The sequence below is a fragment of the Pithys albifrons genome, chromosome 9, assembly GCF_047495875.1.
Source record: "Pithys albifrons albifrons isolate INPA30051 chromosome 9, PitAlb_v1, whole genome shotgun sequence".
In the NCBI taxonomy this organism is placed as follows: Eukaryota; Metazoa; Chordata; class Aves; order Passeriformes; family Thamnophilidae; genus Pithys; species Pithys albifrons.
The window spans coordinates 16,759,571-16,781,479 of record NC_092466.1 but is presented as its reverse complement, the minus strand read 5'-3'; the positions used below and the strand labels follow the sequence as shown (position 1 = coordinate 16,781,479).

Below are 21,909 nucleotides of genomic sequence, written 5' to 3'. Positions count from 1 at the left end.
ATATTTAGGTGATTTGATTAGAGTATCATGGATGTTCCATGAGTCTTGAATAAGGCTATAGATTAAAAGATCATTTTAATACATATTTCTATTTAAAAAGTGCATTTAAATTAGAGATAATCACATGTGCTGTTGCTGGGATGCAATTTTTTCTATGCAGATAGTCTGAAAACATTCCAATTTTTGCATAATCAAATTTCCTAAAAATCTATCTCTCTTATTCTTTTTATGGAGGCATTTCATTTCCCAATTACAACTCTGATAAACTAGAGAGTACCTAACATCTGTTTGTGTGAATTTTTTCAATCTTTAAAGTGACATAGCTCTTACAGGAGCTGTTAGAATACTTGTTTGTTGCCTCTGGACCATTTAACTTGTATCAAGCCTGTGAGAGTAAGCAGATAACCAGGGCACTGTGTAGTCCTAATTGTAGGAAGTCATCAAGCATGGCTGATCTCCAGTTCAAGTGGAACCTCCTTTGACCCATAAAGTTGAACATACTGCAAAAACCAGTCTATCCAGTCAGCTCGAGGCTGAGATTTCTTGAGGTGCCAGGCAATATAATAGGCAACAACTGAAAAGTGTTACAAAGAGCTATCTGACCTGAGATCTTAGAGAGTCAGTAGAAAAGTTGAGAGGCAGATAGGAAAGTCTATGGCAAGAGGATTCTCCAAACCTTTAGTGTCTCAATCCCAAGCCCAAAGGCTGTTCCAGAGAGATGAGGAAGGTGAAGCACAAACCGGCATTTATATGCGAATGTTTTGCCTGGATCTACGTATCTGACCAGTGCTACAATATTTTTTGTATGGCTCTGAAATACTTAACATTTTACTCCAAGTAAAGAGGTTCTTTGTGGGAGGACTTTATCAGAGCAGCAGCCCTGAGAGTATCTAGGAAATGGAGGCTACCATGGCCAGTGCAGACAGCCCTTGCTTCAGGTACATAACTACAACCCTCTTTCTTCACAACATGTCTGAGTCAGGACCTCATTACCAACTAATGTTTGTTCTCTTGTGTTCTCTTGGGATGAGCAAATACAAGAAACATTCAAGGACCTCAGTCAGCTAGTACTGTAAGTGAAAATAATAAGTAATGGTAGTTTTACCTTGCATTGCATGTAATTAAAGATAATTAGAGGTCAAACTTAAGAGTTGCTTCTTAACTACAAGCACCAACTCTTCTTTCAATATGGTTGAGAGCTTTTAATGTAAAATAAGGCTTGCAGGTAAAGGTGCAGTCTGTGTCACTGCTAATCTTTGAAACACATTTCAGCAATAGACAGATATTTTGAGATCCAGCTTAATTGTGGCAGTTACAGACTGCATTGGACCGTTGGGATCCCAAACTCACTGCAGACAATAGATTTTCAAAGTTTTACAGATGAGAAGTTTGGAAGTCTTGGCTTTAGGTACTTCTAAAAAATTATTAGGTTTATTCCAAATACCTTAGAAATTCTACATGTTGGAGGGATTAAAAAAAATAAGAAAGAATCCTAAAATGAAACACTTTCTGAATGAAACAAAACTGTGTTGCAACTTTTCATACCTTACCAATTAGAACCTCTAGTAATGAAAGGATTATCAGCTCTACCGACAAAGTGTAACGGAAGGAGGAAAGTTTGGCCACTGCAAATACTGTATATCCTGAAAGAAGGATTTGCTGTGTCACAAAATACCTAGCTGCACTTAAGGACTGGCAGAGCTGCCTTGAGATGAAACAAAATGAAACAAAACCACCCTCCCTTTGATCTGGTCATGGCTCAGTGTATGAGGAATGTATGATTAGTGAAAGAAGGATGCTGGATGAACCTGGCCTGTGACACATCCCCACCTTCAGACATCAGCTGGAAGCTTTTGGCTCTTTTGCATACACACTATCCTACAAAAGTTTCTGAAGTTAAAATAATTTTTAAAAGAGAAAAATATAACTAACATGAAATAACGTGTGCAACAAGCTTTCAACTCAGACATGAGATGAGGTATAGAGTCCCCAGACTTGAAAAAGAGGAGTCTGTCCCCATTTCAGACAGATCTGTTGTAATATGGAATTTTCCCACCATTTAGACTAATTTTTGAGAAACTGTATTTATTACTATTATAAATCTGTGAAGTCATATACAAATATATATTATGTAGCTATGTGTATTATGGCTCAGAGCAGTCAGCATGAATGGTTCCTCTGTGGTCATGACCTTTTACTGCTCCTGGGAACAGAGAGGGATCTCCTGTGTGCATGAACAGCACAGTTCACCTACCTGTGCTCAGGGAATCCACTACTTTGCACCTTCCATGTGCACACTGATTGTATTTTAGCTGCACAGCTGCCTGTGTCACAGGGCAAGTGACAGCCTCCAGCAAGTGACACCCCTCTGACCTTACAGGGTCTCTGGGCAAATGAGGCACAATTGCTTCAAGGTGTCTGGCTGTGAGCACTTGCAGCTGGGAAGGGTCCTGATAATGTTTTTGGATGTCGGGCTGAACTGCAGCAACAGTATGGAGTTCTGGCAAAACAAAACCCAGTTTTAAACGATTCATAGGAAGGCTTCTCTATTACAAGCATACCTCCTTATCTGCTTATCTGGAGGATTAGAATCATACCTCCTTAAATTTCTGGTGTTTACAGGGCTGTCTGAATTATCCATTTTGCCTCTGGAAAAATCCACATCCCTACTCACAAACCCGTTTCTTTACTTAAAGAAGGGCAGAATTGTGAACGTAACACATTCAAACATATCTGGAAGGGAAGATTTGCAAGCAATATTGAGACATTCAGCATTAAGGGACCTCAATATTCTTTCTCCTCCTCACATCAGTTCAGTCTTTAACTGATAAAGTTAAATTAGTTTTAAATAGTAATATTAATTTTAAAAATTAATCCAACTGTAAGTCAGACAGTTTGCACTCCAGTTTCCATTCTTGTACCTTTTTGGGTACATCTCAGAGTTTCTCACTGACAGGACAACCTGTAGTTCTGTGCCTAGAAAGTAATATTTTCTGAAGATCATCACTATGTCCATTCACTTAAAGCAAGAGTGTAGGTAGGTGTAGCACTTATTCTTGTCTTAAGAAAAGCAGCATAAGAGACCACATTAAAACAAAAAGTAGTTTTTTCTTGAAGGTTTTTGTTTGTTTGTGAGGGTTTTTTTGCTATTTCCAAGCAAATTCAAATGCTTAGCATTGGAAACCTAGAATGGGATTCAGTAAGTGCAAATTTAGCCTTAAAACAAAAACATCTCCAAAAATACACCCCTTCTTCAGCTATGAATTTTTACAGAAAAGAACCACAAAACAGAAAGCAACGAAGAGTATAATGGTATTTGGAGCAGAAAAGTTATTAGAAGATAAAAACTACAACTCAAGAGTAGAAAATTTAAAATTAATACAGCTACCTCTGTTAATTAAAAAACCATGTTAAAATATGAAACTAAAGAAGGAACAACATGCCTAGCCCTCTCCTTTATGGCTTCTCACAGTACAATTATTCCACCACGTTCACCCCAGCTGGGCTTTGTTTTGTGTTTCCATTAGCCTTCAGTTTTATAAACAGCTATGCAGGTGACCAAATTAAGAAAGAAAGTTATTGTTTCTGGACAAAGGGGAAGACTTCTGCTTGCTTTTTCAGGAAGAACCTGCTTTCCTAGAAGGGGATTTGTAAAAGTACCACTTAACATTTAAAAAGCTTGAAGCTTTTATCTGGACCTTTCTTATCAAAATAAATTAACAACCAAGAGAAGTACCACCTCTCCCTTGAAGAGCTTCCATGAACACAATGCTCCTGACATGGTCTCTCTGGGAAAGAATGTGGATCTTAGTGAAATGGGTGTCTACCTAAGATGTATTTTCGTTATTTCTGCCAGTTTTGTGTATCTAAGACAATCCAATTAAATGATATAAAACAACTGTATCCCCTTCCACCTCCCTTCTAAGTCCTCAGTAGAAAGCAAAAGGAAATACCCAAATGCAGAAAGCAGCTAATTCCTCTCATTAGACCTCCTTCAGATATAGGGGCACACCCGCCCTATATGCCATGATCCCTGAAAGAGCGAGACTGAAGTCCTCTGCAAGGAAATGCACGCTGTCATCAGCCAGCTGGGTTGGAGCTGGTGTTTTCAATGACTGTTACATGTGTGCAATGCATAAAGACAGGGTGAATCCTTGAGGTGCAGTCAGATAAACTACTTCAGTTGCTGCTGGTCCAAGATACAGCCCCTCCTCCACTCTGGGGGCTTATCGCAACTCATCCCCTGCAATGGCTTCCATGATGGAAGAGAAGGAAGTTTGGAGCTGGAGTGGTAATCTGTGATACCAAACCTTCCATTCAAGGCCCCAAGCCTTTGATCTTTATCTGTAAAGCTATCTCAAAGCTGTGAAGAGAAGTTCAAAGAAGCTTGCTTGTGGGGAGAAGTCAATTACAGCTACCTATCTGAGAGGAAGAGGGAACAATGAATTCTTCTGAGGTGTTCATCAGATGCACAAGGGGGAATGACTATAAATAATTTATAGTCACTTTGCTAAGAGTGTTGATTTTTTAAAAAGTCTCAATAACATCCTATTCTGCTCACTTTTGAATCATCCACTATTTTGCCTAAAGGCACACCTCATAATTAGAGCAGGTGTGTGTTTACATTGTACACACAGAAGCACAAAAAGGCTAAATATTGATTATACTTTTCATCTTCATATGCCCTCTACATAATCTTCACAAAGAAGTTGTCAGTCCCTCTTGTACTACTAAGTATCATGTAAAGGCACAATACATCCTTGACATAAATCAGTCCTGACATGAAAGAATAAGTACTTCGAGGTGACTGTGAATTCTGCATATTGGAAGAACCCATGAAGATTGATCAGTGGGACCAAGACAACTAAGGCCCTGACAATGTCACCAACCGAGTGGTGCAACTACTTTCTCATTTTAGATCAAGGTTGAGGCTTGTTCTGAGCATATATGGGCAGTATATTAATAATAAAGGTTTCATGTGTTTAAGTTGTACAGTATTTTTTGCAATGACCTTTGTCTTTTATTTAGCAGAGGAGAATAGTAGACCTGGTTTCTGTTATCTTTCTTTACTACTGTTGGGAACTTCACAACCAATTTTGAATATCAGAAGGCAGTGATGGCCAGGCACTTTTTAGCACAACTTTGAAAAAATACAAATATTTATCAACAGCTGGAAGCATTTGAGGTTTGGACACCTCTTTCCCTTATCCAGATTGTTTTCCCCTTTATCTCAGCTGAATATTAGTGATACTGTAAGGAGCACAGAAAAAAATTAGCTATATGCAAGTGAATATTAGTTGTCACTTCTTGACATAAAAAGTTAAAGTATATTTTCTATTCTGTAACTGCTCTGTTTGAATCTTTTTTTGTTTTGCTTAACTGATCCCTTTTTTGCACCAGCTCTCTGGATGTAAAGTTAATGCATTATAAAACAAACAAAAGAAACCACGCACAGAAGCCACATTCACAGGGCTTACCCATCTTTTCTGAAAGTTTTGCAAGCACCAGGATGTTTCTTTAAAATACAGTTAAAACTGAGTGCTCTGTCTCCCTGAATGATTAGTACACTACAGCCTGGTTGGTGAAGGAGAGCAAGGGCAAAAATTTAAAGAGTTAAGTGGGGTTTTATATTTCACCAAAATTTGGAAGCACAGTCATTACAGGGAAGTGAATAAAGACAGGATTTGGTATGGACCCAGAAAATTACCACTGCACTGCTGTACTTGGGCTAGAAGTGTTGTTGCTCAAGCTACAGAAGCATTATATCTACCACAGATGTGGGGTGGCACTGGCAGGGATCTAATAGAGGCTACTCATGGACCTGTTTTGTTTATTTTGTTCTGAAGCCTACCAAATGTTGCTAAAACTTTGGAGAAGTACTTTGTTCTCTAGGTCACTTAAATGGAGCCCACATGGGCTGCCATTGAAAGAGGAAATTCCACCCTTGAATGCTCTCGGTGCTTCCCCAGCTATGATGAATCATGGAACTTCCAGCTGGGAAATTAACTTCTTTTTTCTTTTGCCAATTTAGATATCAGCAGGATCAGATCCAGCTTCATCACATGGTCAGTGGATCCCTAGTGCCGGTGTGAGGGTGGAGGTGAGTGGCAGGGTGAGCAGGGCTGTTGGGCGGATGGAAGAAAGGGACCTCTCTTTTGGCAGCAGCTCAGACTTTCGCGGAGTTAAACTGGCCATGTAGCTACAGCTCCAGCAGCGCTTCCTCATCTCTGTGCTTCTCACAGAGATGCCTGTAGCATCTATATTTTAAGTCATGAAGGAAACATTTAGCAACATTGTACAGCCACTTGTATTCATAGCCTACTTCACCCAGTTGCCCTTATATTAAGCTTGAAAAATGTATGCTTATGTTTTTCATATTATTGCCTTGGGATGCATTATTTTAATTCTTTCTAAAGTGTTTACTGTGTTCTAATTTATGTTGAGGTTATCAACCTGTGGCACTGCACATCTGGGTTTGTTTACACTTGGAAAATGCACTTGTCCAGAGTGTATAAACTAACAGATTAGGATAAAGATGTTAACAGAATTTTCAAGCTTCTTTTACCCCTCAGGTAATTTATTATGGCTGTCACATAACAAACCGATTTACAGAGTATGTAAACTTCTTTTATAGTTTACCAAAAATCTAAGATGATTCCATGCAGCCAAATGTGAAAGTCCTGTCACTTTCAGCCACGGTTTTCCATCAGTTTTCCAATTCTCTTGTCTGCTGAGCACATAAAACCAGTGATATTTGCTTTCTAAAAGACGTAATTGCTTATCTGTCATATTGTGACATGCTTTAGGGTACTTAGACTATGGGAGATATTATCCAAAACTAAAATCAGTCCTCTAATGCAGCAATCATTTAAAAAAAAACACATAAAAACTTAAGTAAAAAACTACATAATGAGCAAATACATTATTTTTCCCAAACAATCAGTGACTTCTAAATCATCCACAAAATATGATTTAGACACCTGAATATGGCTAAAAGTTATTTTTGAATGATTCTTGAAGTCATACTTGAAATGTTGAGGTATTTCCATTAAATACACCAAATAGAGCAGATACAAATTTTCCTCATTGCAGTGTGCATAAAATAACGTGCTACAAAAGAGAAGCATATTTTAATCCTGAACTGTACCAACAAATTAAAAGGAAACATTCAAATTTTTTAAATGTCAAAGATTTCATCTAATGTAGCATTGTGAACCTGAAGTAAAGTGATCTGAACTCTTCAAGTTGTCATTTTTTCAGTTTTTTTTTTGTCATGTAATTGAAATGTTATTTCCCCCTTCTATGTTTGGTCACAATGCTGGAACTGCCTTCAGTGTTAAAGCACCAGATTTCACTCACTGTTTAAACAAAAAGCCAAAACAATGCTTAGGATATTTAAAAACGTTCCAATTACATCATGTATGGCCTCTTACACCCATGAAGATGAAGCAGTGGTGGAATAAGCTGTGCCAGTGATCGCACAATTTTGCTAGCACAAATAGAATGAAACTAAAGGTATTATATAAATATAGCTCACCTTGTGAACAGACCATACTCTTACAGGGCTGTCTACACAAAGAGATTAAACCAGTGCTTCTCACCACAGTTTCAATATTTTACCACATCATTTTGTCCACATTGCCATATTTTTAACACACAGGTAGATCACATTCAAACATACTTATCTATAAATATCATTATAGACAGGAATTTCTGTGTGAGAATAAACACTATGTGGTTATTTAATTGTGTTTTAGGCGGTTATAGATTTGTGGGTGTTTGTTTTGATTTGTTTTGGTTTTTTTCCCTTGTGAAAAGTAGCATGTTTGAGGTTTGGGGTTTTTGGTTTGTTTTTTTTTTTTAGCCTGGAGATAGGTCTAGGCAGGATGACGTAGCTGGAAAGAAGAAAAGAAGCTTTAAAGGGATTGGTATAATGAAATGGTGCAGAGAGAAAGGAATAAAGGAGAATAAATATAGATGGGATGGAGGCTGTGCTATGCTGAAGCAAGGTCAAGAGGATTTGACTGGAGAAGTAGCATTGGGAATGAAAGAATGGATTTTTGCAGCAGTATCTGGGGTTGGTTTGTGTTTCTTATCTCATTCCATTCCAAAGTCCAGAGATGAGAAAGATTCATGAACTCTTTAAGCTGACAAAAAACTAGAAGAAATAAAGAATATATAGGTTTATCTTTTAATCACAGTCCTGTGCTTTGTATAGCAAACTGGACCTAACAATCCTACAGAGAGAACTTTTTGTACCCATTAGCATGGCAAACATGGCCAGTGACCTCCTTTTCCCGTGTCTGTGAAATTCAGCTTTGAAGACTGCACTGGACTGTGACTTCATGTGACCTTACATTCAGCCTACATTTTGGTGGGCTAAAACGTGGGTGTGCCACAAAACCTGCTGTCATCACAGCTAAATATTTTGCTCCCAAATGAATTAATTTTCTACTATTCTCTTTCAAAAAGAAACAGTGCCAGAAAATCCTGTGGTAAAGAAAAGACCTAGCAGTTACAGCCAAGCTATCTCTATCAGTAGAATATTCGTGAAGACCATAAACATACAAATTTAATAGACAATTAACAGACATTCAGGCCTTAAGGAAACACATCTTGATTTCATAGAATTAGGGCTTAAATCTTCCTATTTAGCAAGAGATGTGAATACAAAATACTGCAAATAATTGAACACACTTGTTCAACCTGAGAAAAAAAGTCAGCTGCTATTTTTTTCCACTTGCTTTTACTTGGGAGTTTTGGTTGGAGGTAGTGATTTTAAGACTTTTTATTGAGTGGGATGGTGGGGAAAGAACTGCTGCAAATTAACAAACATGAAACTTCTTCTGGACAAGTCTGTTTGCAATCTGGAAGTTGCTAGCTGCATGACCTGAGGCAAGTGAAAACATGTGGCACACTTCTGGTTCATGCTGTGGTTTGCCCATCACTGGAGTGGTGATGGAAATCATGCCTTTGAAAAGGACTTTGTGATATACAGCAGAAGACAGCAGAGGGCCATTATTAAGGTTTGTGGTCATAATAAAAAAAATGCAGCCAGTCTGAAGAGATGCTATGACACAGTCATACATAGTAGCTAGAAATCATTCAAATACCAGGAATCACAGGCTCATAATCGAAGGAAGTTGAACAGCCTGCAAGTTTAGTGCTGTATCTTTCGAGTTGCTAACTTCCTGTTACCCGTGTCACCTACTGTCCCTGATTATGAGTGAATCTATTCATGTATATATTTGTAGTATAAGATTTTTTCCCTGAAGTTCAGGCCGAAATCAAGGCACACTAGGCAGCATGGCTATTGCTCATGTATTCACTCCACACTTTACAAAACAATTCAAAGTACCAAATTATTTGCATGTGCCACCCATGATAAATAACTAAGCCTTGGAATTCACTTTTTCTGAGTATATGGAAGCAGTCAGAATACACAACGTACTCTGAGGAAATATTTGTATAATAATGTGCATGCCCTATAAGAAACATTGCATAAAAATTAATACTAGAATTCCATGAAGTTCCAGCGTTGCTATCTGACTGATACTGACATGAATAGAGTGACTTAACTTCAACAATGTACATACCACTATATATTGGGTGAGAAGCATGCAAGAACAGTTATATTTCTTATTGTTGCAATAAACTTAACAAGCAGAACATATGTTAAGAATTCAGATCTGACATAAGATTTGCTACTGCAACAAAAAGCTAGGTTGGGTAAGCTCAAATATAGTTGAAGCTTATAACAGCTGAGCTTAGTAAAGCCACATAATAGCTAGTTTTCCAGGTCTACACTTGAAAAAAATCAAAAGATCTATTCTCAGACTAACTCAACAGCAGTAATTCTTTAATTTTGCTGCTACAAAGCAGAAATTTTAAGAAAGTTGTCTTTAAAAAAAATGTAAACTGTAATTACTCCAACTGAACTATGTTTGGCAAGAATATTTCTTGGCATTGCATCTTAGCATATGGAGAAAGGTATGATTTAACATAACCATTTAATTCATGTTACATTCGGTAGAAACTGAACCACCTGTGTGTCTTCAGTACAGACAGAGGCTATATTAGGAAGTCAACTACACTGTCAACAAGTCACGCAGCTCAGAGGGGTATTGAGCTGTTTCAAAGCAGGAGGAAAAGGCTGCCGCCATATTATGCTGATCTCTTCCTATATTTGAATATCTCTTCTAAATTTATCCCATGAATATCTATTAATGAAAAGTTCTGCCTTAAGGTGTTAAAATTCTGATACTGTAGTAAGATTATGTAGCCAAAAATCCAGGTTTCTGTTTAAGGATATATTTTGACATGCTCAGATTGAAGCATGAATTCACTTTCACAGCACCTGGTGAGAACACTCACATTTGAGAAACATGTGTTCCTGTATTCCTTGCATAACTAGAGTGAATTGGCCATAAGAAGGGGAGAAAAAGTAGCTTTTAATACTTCAAGTTAATACAGGAAAGCAGAGCTGCTTCCTCCTCTTCCTTATTTTACAACAATATTAAAACCTTAAACAAGATGAAAAGTGTCACCTATGTGAAGTGTCAGCTACATGAAGATGCAGCAGAGGTGTGATGCTGCCTTTCTGGTTCAGGGCTTTTGAACCAGTTTACAAACAAGTTGTGGACTATTATAAACCTCACATATAGACAGTCCCTCTCTGAATACTTGAAAGTAATCCTGCTGTAATAGTTTGCAAAGTGCAGAAGACTCATCCAAGCTACAATTTTATGATACCAGAGAGAATCTGCTTTACTTTATGTACCAGTAATTGCTTCTCAGCTTGTTATCTTAAGATCACTGGTTTAGACCAGCACTGAGCCCTGACACCATTTAGATTAGTTTACACTACTTAAGGTGATAAATTGCAGACAATGAGAAAATTCACTGTCTTCTTACCCCTGTCCTTTGAGCCTTACACAGAGTTCTTGCCCAGGCTGTAGGATGCAGCCTGCTAAGGTTTTATTAGGTGTGCCTGGCCGAAGAACATAAAAGTGTCACTGCAGCCCTAAGTACACCCCCTTGCCAATATTTCAACAGTATGGAAAGAATAGATATCAAGAAATGACATTGCATCAAAATTAGCTGTACAAGAGATTACTCTAATTTGAATTTGGGAGAGGGAGAAAGACCTGAGAACCACTTATAAATTGGTATTGAATGCTTAAGTAGGAGTTACTTTGTGGAAAAAATATTTTTCAGTATTTCATTCTTATTTTTCAGAAGACGAAAAAGTTTCTGTGCTCCTTTAATCTGAAACAGAACCTCTTTCAGCTATTTCGAAAAAAAAAAAGTCAAAATGAAAGAGCCTTGAGGTGCCAGCTGTGCCAGCACACCAATCGAGTCACACTAAAAATACTTCAGTAATGGCCAGCTTCTGCTTTTTTCCTCTCAAACCCCATATTTAACTTTGTTCTTCACTTAGGAACATTTCCCGTTTTCCAGTTCCCCCTATTCCACCAGTTCTTTCGAAGATGAGGAAATATTACAGAACTTAACTGCAAAAGCGATCTTCATAGGGCATTAAACCATTAAGTAATTAAGTTTTCCTAATTTGCATAAGCCTCATCTTAGTGAGTCATAACAATTTTCTTACAGCTTTGAAAACAGACACTTTGAAAACATTCCTCTTTGCTCTGCAGGTGAAGCCGGACACACATTTTCCTTTGAAATCTGTGTCCGATTAATCGTTCCTGACCTGCGTTTCCCTCCCACGCTTCCCAGCAGCGCCCTGGCCACCGGTGAGAACTCCGTTTTACTGCAAAGCTTCTGCCCACCCTCCCGTGCCCCAGCGCCTCCCGTGCCCCAGCGCCTCCCAGTGCCCCGGCCCCGCCGCTCATCTCCCGGCCGCGCTCCCGCAGCACCCCCGTGCCCTCCGCCGCATCGAGCGCGGGGCAGCCCCACCTGAACTTCTCCCCAGCCGGCACCGTCAGCCTGTTGAGCTTGTCCATGATCCTGCGCTGCCCCGGCCCGGCACTCGCCCCGCTCGCCGGGCAGGGCAGAGCCGGGTAGGGCAGGCTCCTCCCGGGTCAGGCGGCACCCCCGCGCTGCTGCAGCCGCGCTCCGTCCCGCCCGCGGGCACCGGCGGAGGAGGGACCCGCTGCCCGGCCCGGCCCCGCCGCCCGCCCCCGCCCCGCCCGGGGCGTGCACAGGTGGCTGCGGAACCGGGAGCCGAGGTGGAGCATTTGGAAATAGGAGTATGAGTCCTCGCCAATTAGCTCCTCGCTCTGGAGCTGTCGGAGCGGAGCTGGGTCGGGTGCGGGGCCGGGACCCGCCGCTGTCACCTGCCAGTCACAGGTGACTTCGCCGGCTGCGGGGAGCGGTGCGGGCGCCTGGCCTTCCTCTCCTCCCCGCTCCTCTATGCCTCTGGTGAACGTGTGCCAGCTGGGAACATGCTGCCGTGGGAAGCTTTCCTTTCCCAGAGGTTCTCCGGCAAAAGCTAGAAAAAAGCCATCATCTTATGCCCGTTCTTTTGAATATAACTGTGAGGAAAAGTAAGTTTCTCACTCTGTTTCTTAATCTAAGGCAGGAGAAAATCCTGATCCCTCTAGGGGCACAGGGCAAGACTCTTCCCACCCAAGATGCAGACAACTGACTGTGTTTTATGGCCCTCATATCTCTGAGCCTGGGACTTTTTACTTAGTTTTGGGCTCAATCTTTTTTTTTTTCTTTAAAGATGATATTTGGAAGCAGCTGGTTGCTTCTGAAGGGCAGCGTAGGCAGTTATTCACATTCTGCCTTTATCCTAAAGGGTTGATTACTTTGAATACTGCACCTTTGGAGGATGACCTGTCCACAGCTTAGTTTACAAACTAAGGCTGCTCTAGGGAGTAAACCTACAAGTTCTTTAAAAAAATTACGTCTGCATCATGTTAATATGTTTTGGTAAGTACAATGTGTTTTGAGGACACACAAAGTTATTTCTTGGTGAGATTCTCATTGGCACGTGGGCCAGGTTTTCACGTGGAATTCGCAGATGGTACTGACTACATTTTTTCTTGTGAAATTGCAGCCACAAAACAGACTTTCCTGGTTAGTGCAGATGGCACTGGAGAAATAGCCTGCCATGAGATTTGTGTCTTTAATAACAGTGTTGCTCTGATATTGGCAAGGCTGATGTTTTTGGTGTCTGAACTTTCAGCATGGAAATCACTTGATATTTGAATTCGGTATTTTTCTAGAGTGGGCCCACAGTGTACAAATTGCCCATTTTGGTGTGTCTTATAAAGTTTATTGGCTTTAAGAAATAATATAATGTTGAATGTCATTTAATACACAAAAATTTGGAATTCCACTTTGCATTGTATTAGTTGTGAATCGGACAACTTTGCAATTTTACTACCTAGAAGTTACTTTGAAAATTAAATTAATTTTTAATTAGTTAAAATTAATGCTCTGACAATATGAAGAAGTGGATATGAATCAATTTCTGTGTTGCTTTCCCTTTTGCTCAGATAATCTTCCCACTCATCTGAACACGTCCCAGAATAAGAGATTTGCTCAGTATGCTCATGCAGTGATTTCTCTTACACAACACCTGCCTCTTGCCTGGCTGGCACAGAAATCCCAGGCTGTTTCCCTGTGACATCTTTGGTGGCAGCCTGTCATTTGCACTGCCATGCTGGTTTCACCTGATTTCTTCTTTACTCAACGGAAATTACAGGTCTAGTTTTAATGCTCTGCAGTGCCCAGTGCAGAGGACTTTTATGCCTGTCCTCACAGCACTGTCACCTCACTGCTCCCAGGAAGGGGCTGCTGCTAATGCTTCATGCTGAGGGCAGTCCCTGAGTGCTGTGAGCTCAGGGCTTGGTGACAGTGTGACTCACACAGGATTTCTCACCCCTGTGATCTGCTGGCCCCTGTTCGTGTAGCTGTGCAGTAACATGGACTAGAGGAGTCCACTACCAACGATCCACCAAAAGGTCATCAAAATAAAGGTTTTAACTGCACCAGTTCCTTGATTTGATTTGATGCACAGCTGTTTGTAAGGGTGGAGCACAGGGCTGGAGGAATAGGGTGAGGAACTGCTTAGACTGGTACTGCTGCCAAGAAGTTACTCCTAATAAAGTCTTCATTTCACAAGACTGGTTCATGAGATTTTATGGCACCTGCTGTGGGGCCTCTCCACTGGTCATACCTCAGCCTGTTTGCTTCTTCCATGCACATGCATGACCCAAAATGAAGCTGTTTCACTTTTAGTACCTACACGGAGTGTGTAGCCAAAAACCCCCAAATCCTTTCCTACTACTCCACCAGGGCTTGTTTTTACCTGCCTGGAAAGCAGTACAAGCAATGGAGGTAAGTGCTTCTCCTCACAACCCTTACATTCTGAATAGTTCCACAAGGCATATCTTACTTCCCCTACTTCCCCACTCCTACCAAGACACACTGGCACTCGAAATTTTTCTTGGGGAAAAGAGTCCTGGGCTAGAATTAGAAGAAGTCTCTAGTAGCAGGTAATGTGACTTCGGCTGGCTCTTTTTGCTCATGCAGAACATTGGCAAAAGATCTCTAAGACTGAGCGCAACCATTAACCTTAGAATCACTGTGTTTGAATAAACCAAATTCCCAAGTGCCACATCCACCTGCCTTTTGAACCTTTCCAGGGATAGTGATTCCATCACTTCCCTGAGAAATGTCTGATCATCCTTTTAGTGAAGAATTTTTTCCTAATACCTAATCTAAACATCCTCTGGCACTTGAGACCATTTCCTAGTCCTCCCCAAAACAGCACACATGAGACCTAGCATCTCCCATTTATCTTAAATCTGAGGCATCTGAGAGAGTGGATTCTCCTGGCCACCTTGGAATATACCGTTCCTGTGAAACCGGTGGAGTCAAGTGCAGGTGAAGTCCTGAAATTAGGAGAAGGAAGCCACCCTACCCCAAATGGCAAACAAAACCTTTCTAGTTACAGTGAAATTCCTCCTCTTCCTCACTGTAAATGTGTGCATGCATCAAAAATGTCTGGATCTAATCAGCACAGACTCACCAGAAAATGCCTACAGCCTGCTTAGCTCTTTCTGGTCTTGCCTGCAAGTCAGCCTATCTGGCCATCTGTCCTGGTGCTGAGAAGGCTTGGTTGGCTGCAACAAGGTAGGAAAACCACTAGAGAAAAAACCTTAAATAAAGAAGAACATGGCCAAGCCCCTTTAAACAGCCCTAGGCCTCTTCTTTTTGCCAAGCAGGTGTTTTCAGAGTCTGAACACCTGGCCCATGTTGGGACCCATCCTGTCTATGTTCAAGTGGGCTTTTGTGCAGCCCAGATGGAACACACCACAGTGTGCAGCTGGCAAGGGTGGCCCTGCAGAGCTGCACCAGTGACAAGCAGCAGGGGTTCCTCCATCCCTCCAGCATTACTCATCCCCCCAAAAGGGTGGCTCTGGGGCCCAGGCTGCAGGGGTGACCAGGGCCTGACTAATCCCACTACAGGAAACACCCTGCCTTCCTCTTCAGAGCCTGGAGGTGGTGGCAGATTTTAGCCATGCAGCAACATAATGATACGCTATTTTTGTAGTCGTAACCCCAGCAACTGTCCCTTTTTGACATAATATGCTCATTTGGATAAAAACAAAGAGGAACTGGGATTTGTTTTACCATGTGGGTGGCATCTTGACCTCAGTGATGGTTAACACAAAACTCTCCCAGCCACAAAGACCAATTTAGGTCGGTGGGCCTTCTTTTCAAGGGATGCCTGTGTCATCAGTGTGCTTCCTGGCATGTCTAGGGCTGGGAAGGACTCTCCCCATGTGGGTCTGCCCTTTGAGCCTGCACAGTGGATTTTTTAGGTGAGGCACAGCATGCGCAGAACTGGCCCCACCCTTTAACTCCTAAGGTTCATCTGCCACGGCCGAGCGAGCTTGGACGGTGACAGTGAAGTCCTTGGGACTAGAACCTACAGCCCCCAGTATTGCCAGGAGGTCTCCCCAGGAGGTACTAACTGGGGCTGACCCTGCTGAGCTTCTGAGATCTGATGGGATTGATTGTCAGGGTGGCCTGGCCATAGTTAGATTTCTTGCCTAATGTTTTAAGAACCCACATCCACACAGACTCTGCCATTCCTGTGATTACGTAGATAGTCACTAATTTTATTTTCCTGTATGTGGCTAAAAGAAGATAGAGGATGAATTCCTGACACTATTACCTAACACAGGTAATGCAGGATTTGCCAATAAATTCCTTGGTAGGATGGCTTACAGAATATGTATGCGTTTTTATTACAAATTTTTGATGCTCAAAATGCCATTGCAATTTTGAAACAAGGTCTTCTAAATTGACTGTTGCAACAAAATTCCTCATCACTGCATGTGTTGTAGCTTAGTCTGTTTTTTTTAGTCTTGTCCTCTCCCAATATGACTGTGTTATTATCCATTTGTAAAGATTTTTGAAAGAAACTTCTTTATCTTGCATGTTCATAAATAAACCCTGTTTTTTATCCCCTCTGCTATTTTCTGCTGTTTATTTCCCACTGGCTCGCTCCTTCCACGTGCTGCCTCATTCTGGCAGTGTTCTGGTTTCTGTATAAGAGCTGTTGAGGCCACTGAGGTATGGTCAAAACCAGACTTAGTCAAACAAACTGTCCCAGACGGTGAGTATCCTACCTTCATTTGGCCAAAATTTGCTGTGAATTGCTAGGTATTTCCTGTTTACTCTATATCCTATTGTTAACACAATTTTTGGTTTGAATTTCTGAGTAGGTAGAAAACTCCTGTAGCACAGAAACAAGGGATCAGACAACTTGTCTAAAGCATTTTAGTTCTTGGTAAGTGGTGTCCCAAGATCAGAACAAGCACCTTCATATAAAGCCAATTGTAGAGAAACAATTAGGCAAAATCCAGAGTTTGACTGCTATCACTGACAAGACTGGTATTTTTTCTTGTCCAAAGGTTTCTCTCTGACCCCTTTGATGACTGCCTTTTTTCCACTGAAATTAATGCTCTCTAGTCCAATACCTTCTAGGACATGGTTTGTATGATGATTTTGGCTTTGTCAGGCATTCCTGCTTGAAGCTACTAGTGTTAAATATAATATATCAGCTGTGCATATGTCCCTTTTAGGGTCATAAGTCTTGATGCTAACACCTTTTTTTGAAGACTATTCATGACATTGCTTTAATGTGGATTACACATTGACTGTGCTTAGTGTAGGGAGCCTGGGGGGCCGTTTGTGGTTCTGATCAGCCAAAGCCACATCCTGACTGCATGGTGGGTGAGGCTTAGTGATGAAACAGCATTTATCCATAGCCTCCTCTGCCTGGCAAAAAACCCTAGAAATGTGTCCCACATGGGATCTGTGGCACTCAGGAGAGAAAGGCAATCAGGCTGTGGGAAAGAGTGGCAGAAGTCCAAGCCAGGGTATAGGTACAGCCTTGGCTCTCAGTTGCCATTTCTGAACTTCTGGGATTTTACACGGTTATAATAAAACACAGAGAATCATAAACTGTATCATATAGCATAGATGTTTAGCAGTGAGAAGGCAAATGAAAAGAACTGCAAATAGATTCCTTTCAAACATCAATTTACAGTAAATCTTTTTAATGTTTATTTTTATTTTTAATGCTTTAGGAGACAGTGCTGTGTCAAAGGATCTCAATGAACTATGGATGACTATTTCAAGAGGAAGTTATTTTTTAAGGTTATTCATGCCCATAGGTAAGGTCTAGTGCCTTCAATGTATATGAAACAGATGAGAAACCTGATTGGAAGTGAGCAAACGGTTGATAACCAGTTTTCAATTTTATTAATAACATGACCATATAACACTAACTTTTTCTCCCAGTCATGTTAGAAAACCAATTTCTTAACCCATTCCCAATTAACAAAGTTTTGTCTCCAACATTCATAGAGATGATTGGGTCAATTTTTTTCTTAAAAGTACCCAGAAGTCAAGGGTGCAACTGTTTTTCATAGAAAAGAAGTTGTCAAGAGAATTTCATGTACAATCTGTCTTTCTTTTGACCTTCCTACTTCTGGGGAATGTGGAGAATCACAAGATATTGCGTATTTTGTGCTTTAAAAGACAGCTTTGTGAGGTTTTGTGTGGCTTTCCCTTCAGGAAATCCTGACAATAGAGTAGCAATGTAAGCTCTCCTGAGCAATATGTAAAATGATTGAAAATTCACTTTGGAATATCTCTCTGATTTTACTGTCTTGAGCTAACAGTATTTCATTCAGCTCAGAGATGCTTCTCCCTGCCTATATCTACATGCTGTCTTTAATTTTTCTCAGACTGAAAATTGCTTCAAAGAGCATATTTATTCATATGTAGAGGTCTCTATTTAAAATATGCTTCTACTGCTTGAACTCTGATTTTGTGCTACCACTGGAATAGCACTAAAGGGAGAGCTCCAACCATGGAAGCAGTGTAATGTGAATGTAAGTGTAACTGGTCAGTAACAGGAATTAACTTGATCAGTCTGCCTTCACATGAAAGTCAGGAAATTACTGCCACAGTTCTGTTTTTCAAGGCTGTAGAGGTTTAATGAAAATAGCCCAGATTAGTACCATCTACATCTGAATCAGAAAACGGCCCAAAATCAAACCACCTGAATCTGAACTGGAATCTGCAGTCATGTAGCAGGCACAATTTTTTCCTAATGGAATCAGCTATTTGAAAATATTTTGTATATATTTGATGTCTTCTGCTTTCAGAATATCCGTAAGATGTGCCAGCAGTAAGCTGTGGTAGTGAAGAGTGGAGGGGAAGCAGGTTAGCAGTAGACTGTCACATGCTGTCTGTGAGGGTTTTGTGCTTGATCATATGGATCTGAATGCAAATTTGTGGTACTTTTTACCAGGCCAAAGAGCACTCAGACTCTATTGTTTAAAACTGTCAATTTAGACATAGTTCTTTTCCCCCTCAATTTCTATTTTAGTTGATACACTTCCTACTTATTATTCAGCATCCCATAGATGTATTTGGAAACCATGAGTTTATGGAATATGATTTCTCATGAAATGCTTTATATTTGTGACCTACTGATTGCAACAAACAGGTGAAATGGTACTGCGTCTTGTTTAAAATAATACATCTTTTTTTTTTCCAACTGATCTATTGCAATGGATTTTTTTATTTTCCAGGATGCATGTAAGCTGTTTTAAACTAGAGAACATTACTTGTATGGGAAAATACTTGTAGGCATTTAGTTATACCTTAGCAGATGAGAGGAAGGAACGTTTCTTTCCCAAATATTTTTAAATAATACTGATTTTCAGAAGTTTTAGTCTCCTCACTGTGGGTCAAATGGCTCAGTGCCACAGCACTGATTTTGGAAGACTCTTATCAACTGCCCTAGAAATCTTGAAACTTTTATCCCTTGTCACTTTGTACACTAAATGGCATATTCAAAATTCTTCATCTAGTAATTGTAGTAGGAGGTGCATTTGGAAATGCAACTCTAAATTTAATTGAATGGGATAGGGTTTGTCATTAGGCTCACTGAAGGAAACAGGTCATACATGTAGGTGTGTACTGTAGGATAGGCAAAGATGTGAAAACAGTAAATTTAGTAGAATTTTCTCATGAAGGATCTTCTGTGCAAACAGATTTTAGCACCTGCTGAGAAAATGTGTCTTATTTCTCTGGGGATTGTGTAAAAAGCTGCACTTCTGCTTTTCAGTTTTACTGTCATCTGTTCCACATGTGCATAAAGAAACACAAAACTGGCTCCTGCAGACACACATTGTTTCATGTTAAAGTCAAAGCGTTGGAGATCAGATTGTCTCAGAGGCAGTGACCTGTGTTGGAGCCAACTGACAGCTACTGTGACTCTTAGGAATGGTGCTGCTGGTTTTGCTTCAAATCTGATCCCCTTCCATAGTCAAGTGACTGCAATGGAGGTGCTCCCACCTGGCCAGCTTAATGTCAGTCTGACCCTCACCATGGAAGGGAGGGTGCAGGCACAGGCTTCTGTGCAGTCTGGCAAGTCATGCTTGTTTCTGACTTTTCCCCAGAGCCTGTATACCCTGCTCTCCTTCCTCCTCACCCCTTGTTGCACCAGCATTACACTGGACAAGTTTGCTTTCCTGTCTGTCCTCCTGTTTGGGGTGTGGATTTACCCTGAAGGGTACCCAAGAGGCCTTTGTGGGAGTGCTTAGGAGCTTGGGTTATTGGACCCTGGCTTTGAGGATGACACTCACGTAGGGCAGAGGAAGATCAGAGAGATCCTTTCAGCATGTGCCTTCCAAGCATCAGTCAGCATTCAGGTGCAGAGAGTGAATGGTCTAAATATGTTTCTGTCCCCGCTGACAAAATTGCTCACACAGACAAAAGGTTGCACAAAAACCAAAATGGATGTCTTGAAATGAGATAATTTTTGAATAATGCTGTTACATCACAATGCCTTCAATTCCTGGAAGATACTGAAAAAACCAGTGCTTTTTAGACCACTTCTTTCCTGCACTGGCCTGTAATACATACAGCCAAGGGAAAGGGTTTGTATGTGTATTCTCTGGCATAGTTTAGTATTCTGCACTGCTTCATTGACTGTAATTATGCTGTCTGAGCATTTTCCTATTCCTGCTAAAGAACAGGAAAAATACTTTTGTCTGTAGTATTTTCTGCTTCCATGTGTTTCCATCTTCTTAAGACTGCTCTGTTCTGTTTCTTGGATAACTAGAATTGCCTAACACTGTGTTTTCAGAGCACAGATGTCACCACACAGAAGTTTCAAGAGTCCTTCTCACCCCCCAAAAAAGTGAATCTGAAATACCATCTTCAAAAAAAGACAACAAAATTATTAAGGATATGGAGGACTTTCTCAAGAAAAAAATAATTCTTATTAATTAAATAGTATCAAACTACTATTTAAAATAATAACTAGAGAACATTTTATGACTAAAGAGTTTCATGGTATCCTCTTTTCTGTGGAGAAAAATTGATCAGACTTTTTACTATAGCCATTAAATTTTTCTGTTGTCTAAGACTGCAAATTTTATGGATTTTTTCTAAAGATATGCTTACACAGTTGGTAACTTTAACTGCATTAAGACCACAGAACTGTAGCAGATTAATAGAATTGCCACAGTATATCAGAGAGGGTTATTATTTTTATATATCCTAATTTGTAACATTTATTGCTGTAGTACAGCATTTAAAAGACTTACTTCATAAGAGCCTACATCTTTTTACTCTTAGAGTATATAGGGAGAAAAACCTCCCCATACATTTAGAATCAAACACTGGATTTCAGAATAATGTTTCTGCTTTTGTTTGTTTGATTGTTTTTGTTGTTACCATCTCTTTAGATTTAAAATATAAAGGGAACTCAGACAGAAGTGAAAGCAGAAAGAAAATGTCATAGAAGTCTACATGTAAAGAAACACACATATGTAAATTTGAATATCCATTATACTCCATTGTATTATTATAAATAAGTATCCCTTTTCTTTTTTTATTGTTCTAAAAGAGAGCAAGAAGGTCACTGCAATGAGGAAATTGCAATCTAAAATATTTTGTGATTTTAAAAAGTTTCTGACTGTTACTTTAAAAATAATATCCATGAATGGTAGCTGTACAAGATATTTAATTTCTGGTCATTAGTGGATTTTACCAACATCTACAGCATAGACTTGTGTACTTGAACCTTTCTCTGTATTGCAGAAATTTGCCTGGGGTTATGTCATACATTTGAATGAGTTCTGTTTGTTATTGCCATAATGATGTTGAGTCAGGACTATGTTTATAAATAGACTGATGAGTGAAGACTAGATTGCTATGTACTATTCCTAATTTGAAACCATTGACAAGGTATGTATTATTTGTATAGCTTTTGCTATAAAAAGATCATATTATTTAGCAAATAGGAAGACAGCGATACAGTAGAGTCTTCCAGGGAGAAATTATTGGTTTGTAAATTATCTTTTCCTTAAGGGCTGTGATTTCTTTCAAGCTTAA

The 21,909-nt window shown here is 40.1% G+C and overlaps 1 protein-coding gene across 8 annotated transcripts in view; it reads right to left on the bottom strand.

The window, feature by feature from the left end:
• The window catches only part of BLNK (B cell linker), a 101,492-nt gene that overhangs the window by 33,757 nt on the left and 45,826 nt on the right, over positions 1-21,909 (bottom strand). For 2 of the 8 annotated variants that reach the window (XM_071564025.1, XM_071564027.1), the window contains exon 1: positions 11,920-12,067. The exons of the other annotated variants lie outside the window; for them this stretch is intronic. In XM_071564025.1, the coding sequence (XP_071420126.1) occupies positions 11,920-11,966 (47 nt within the window). In that variant the 5' untranslated portion in view covers positions 11,967-12,067. Of the gene's footprint in view, positions 1-11,919; positions 12,068-21,909 lie in introns of those variants that run through there. 8 annotated transcript variants of the gene reach the window in all.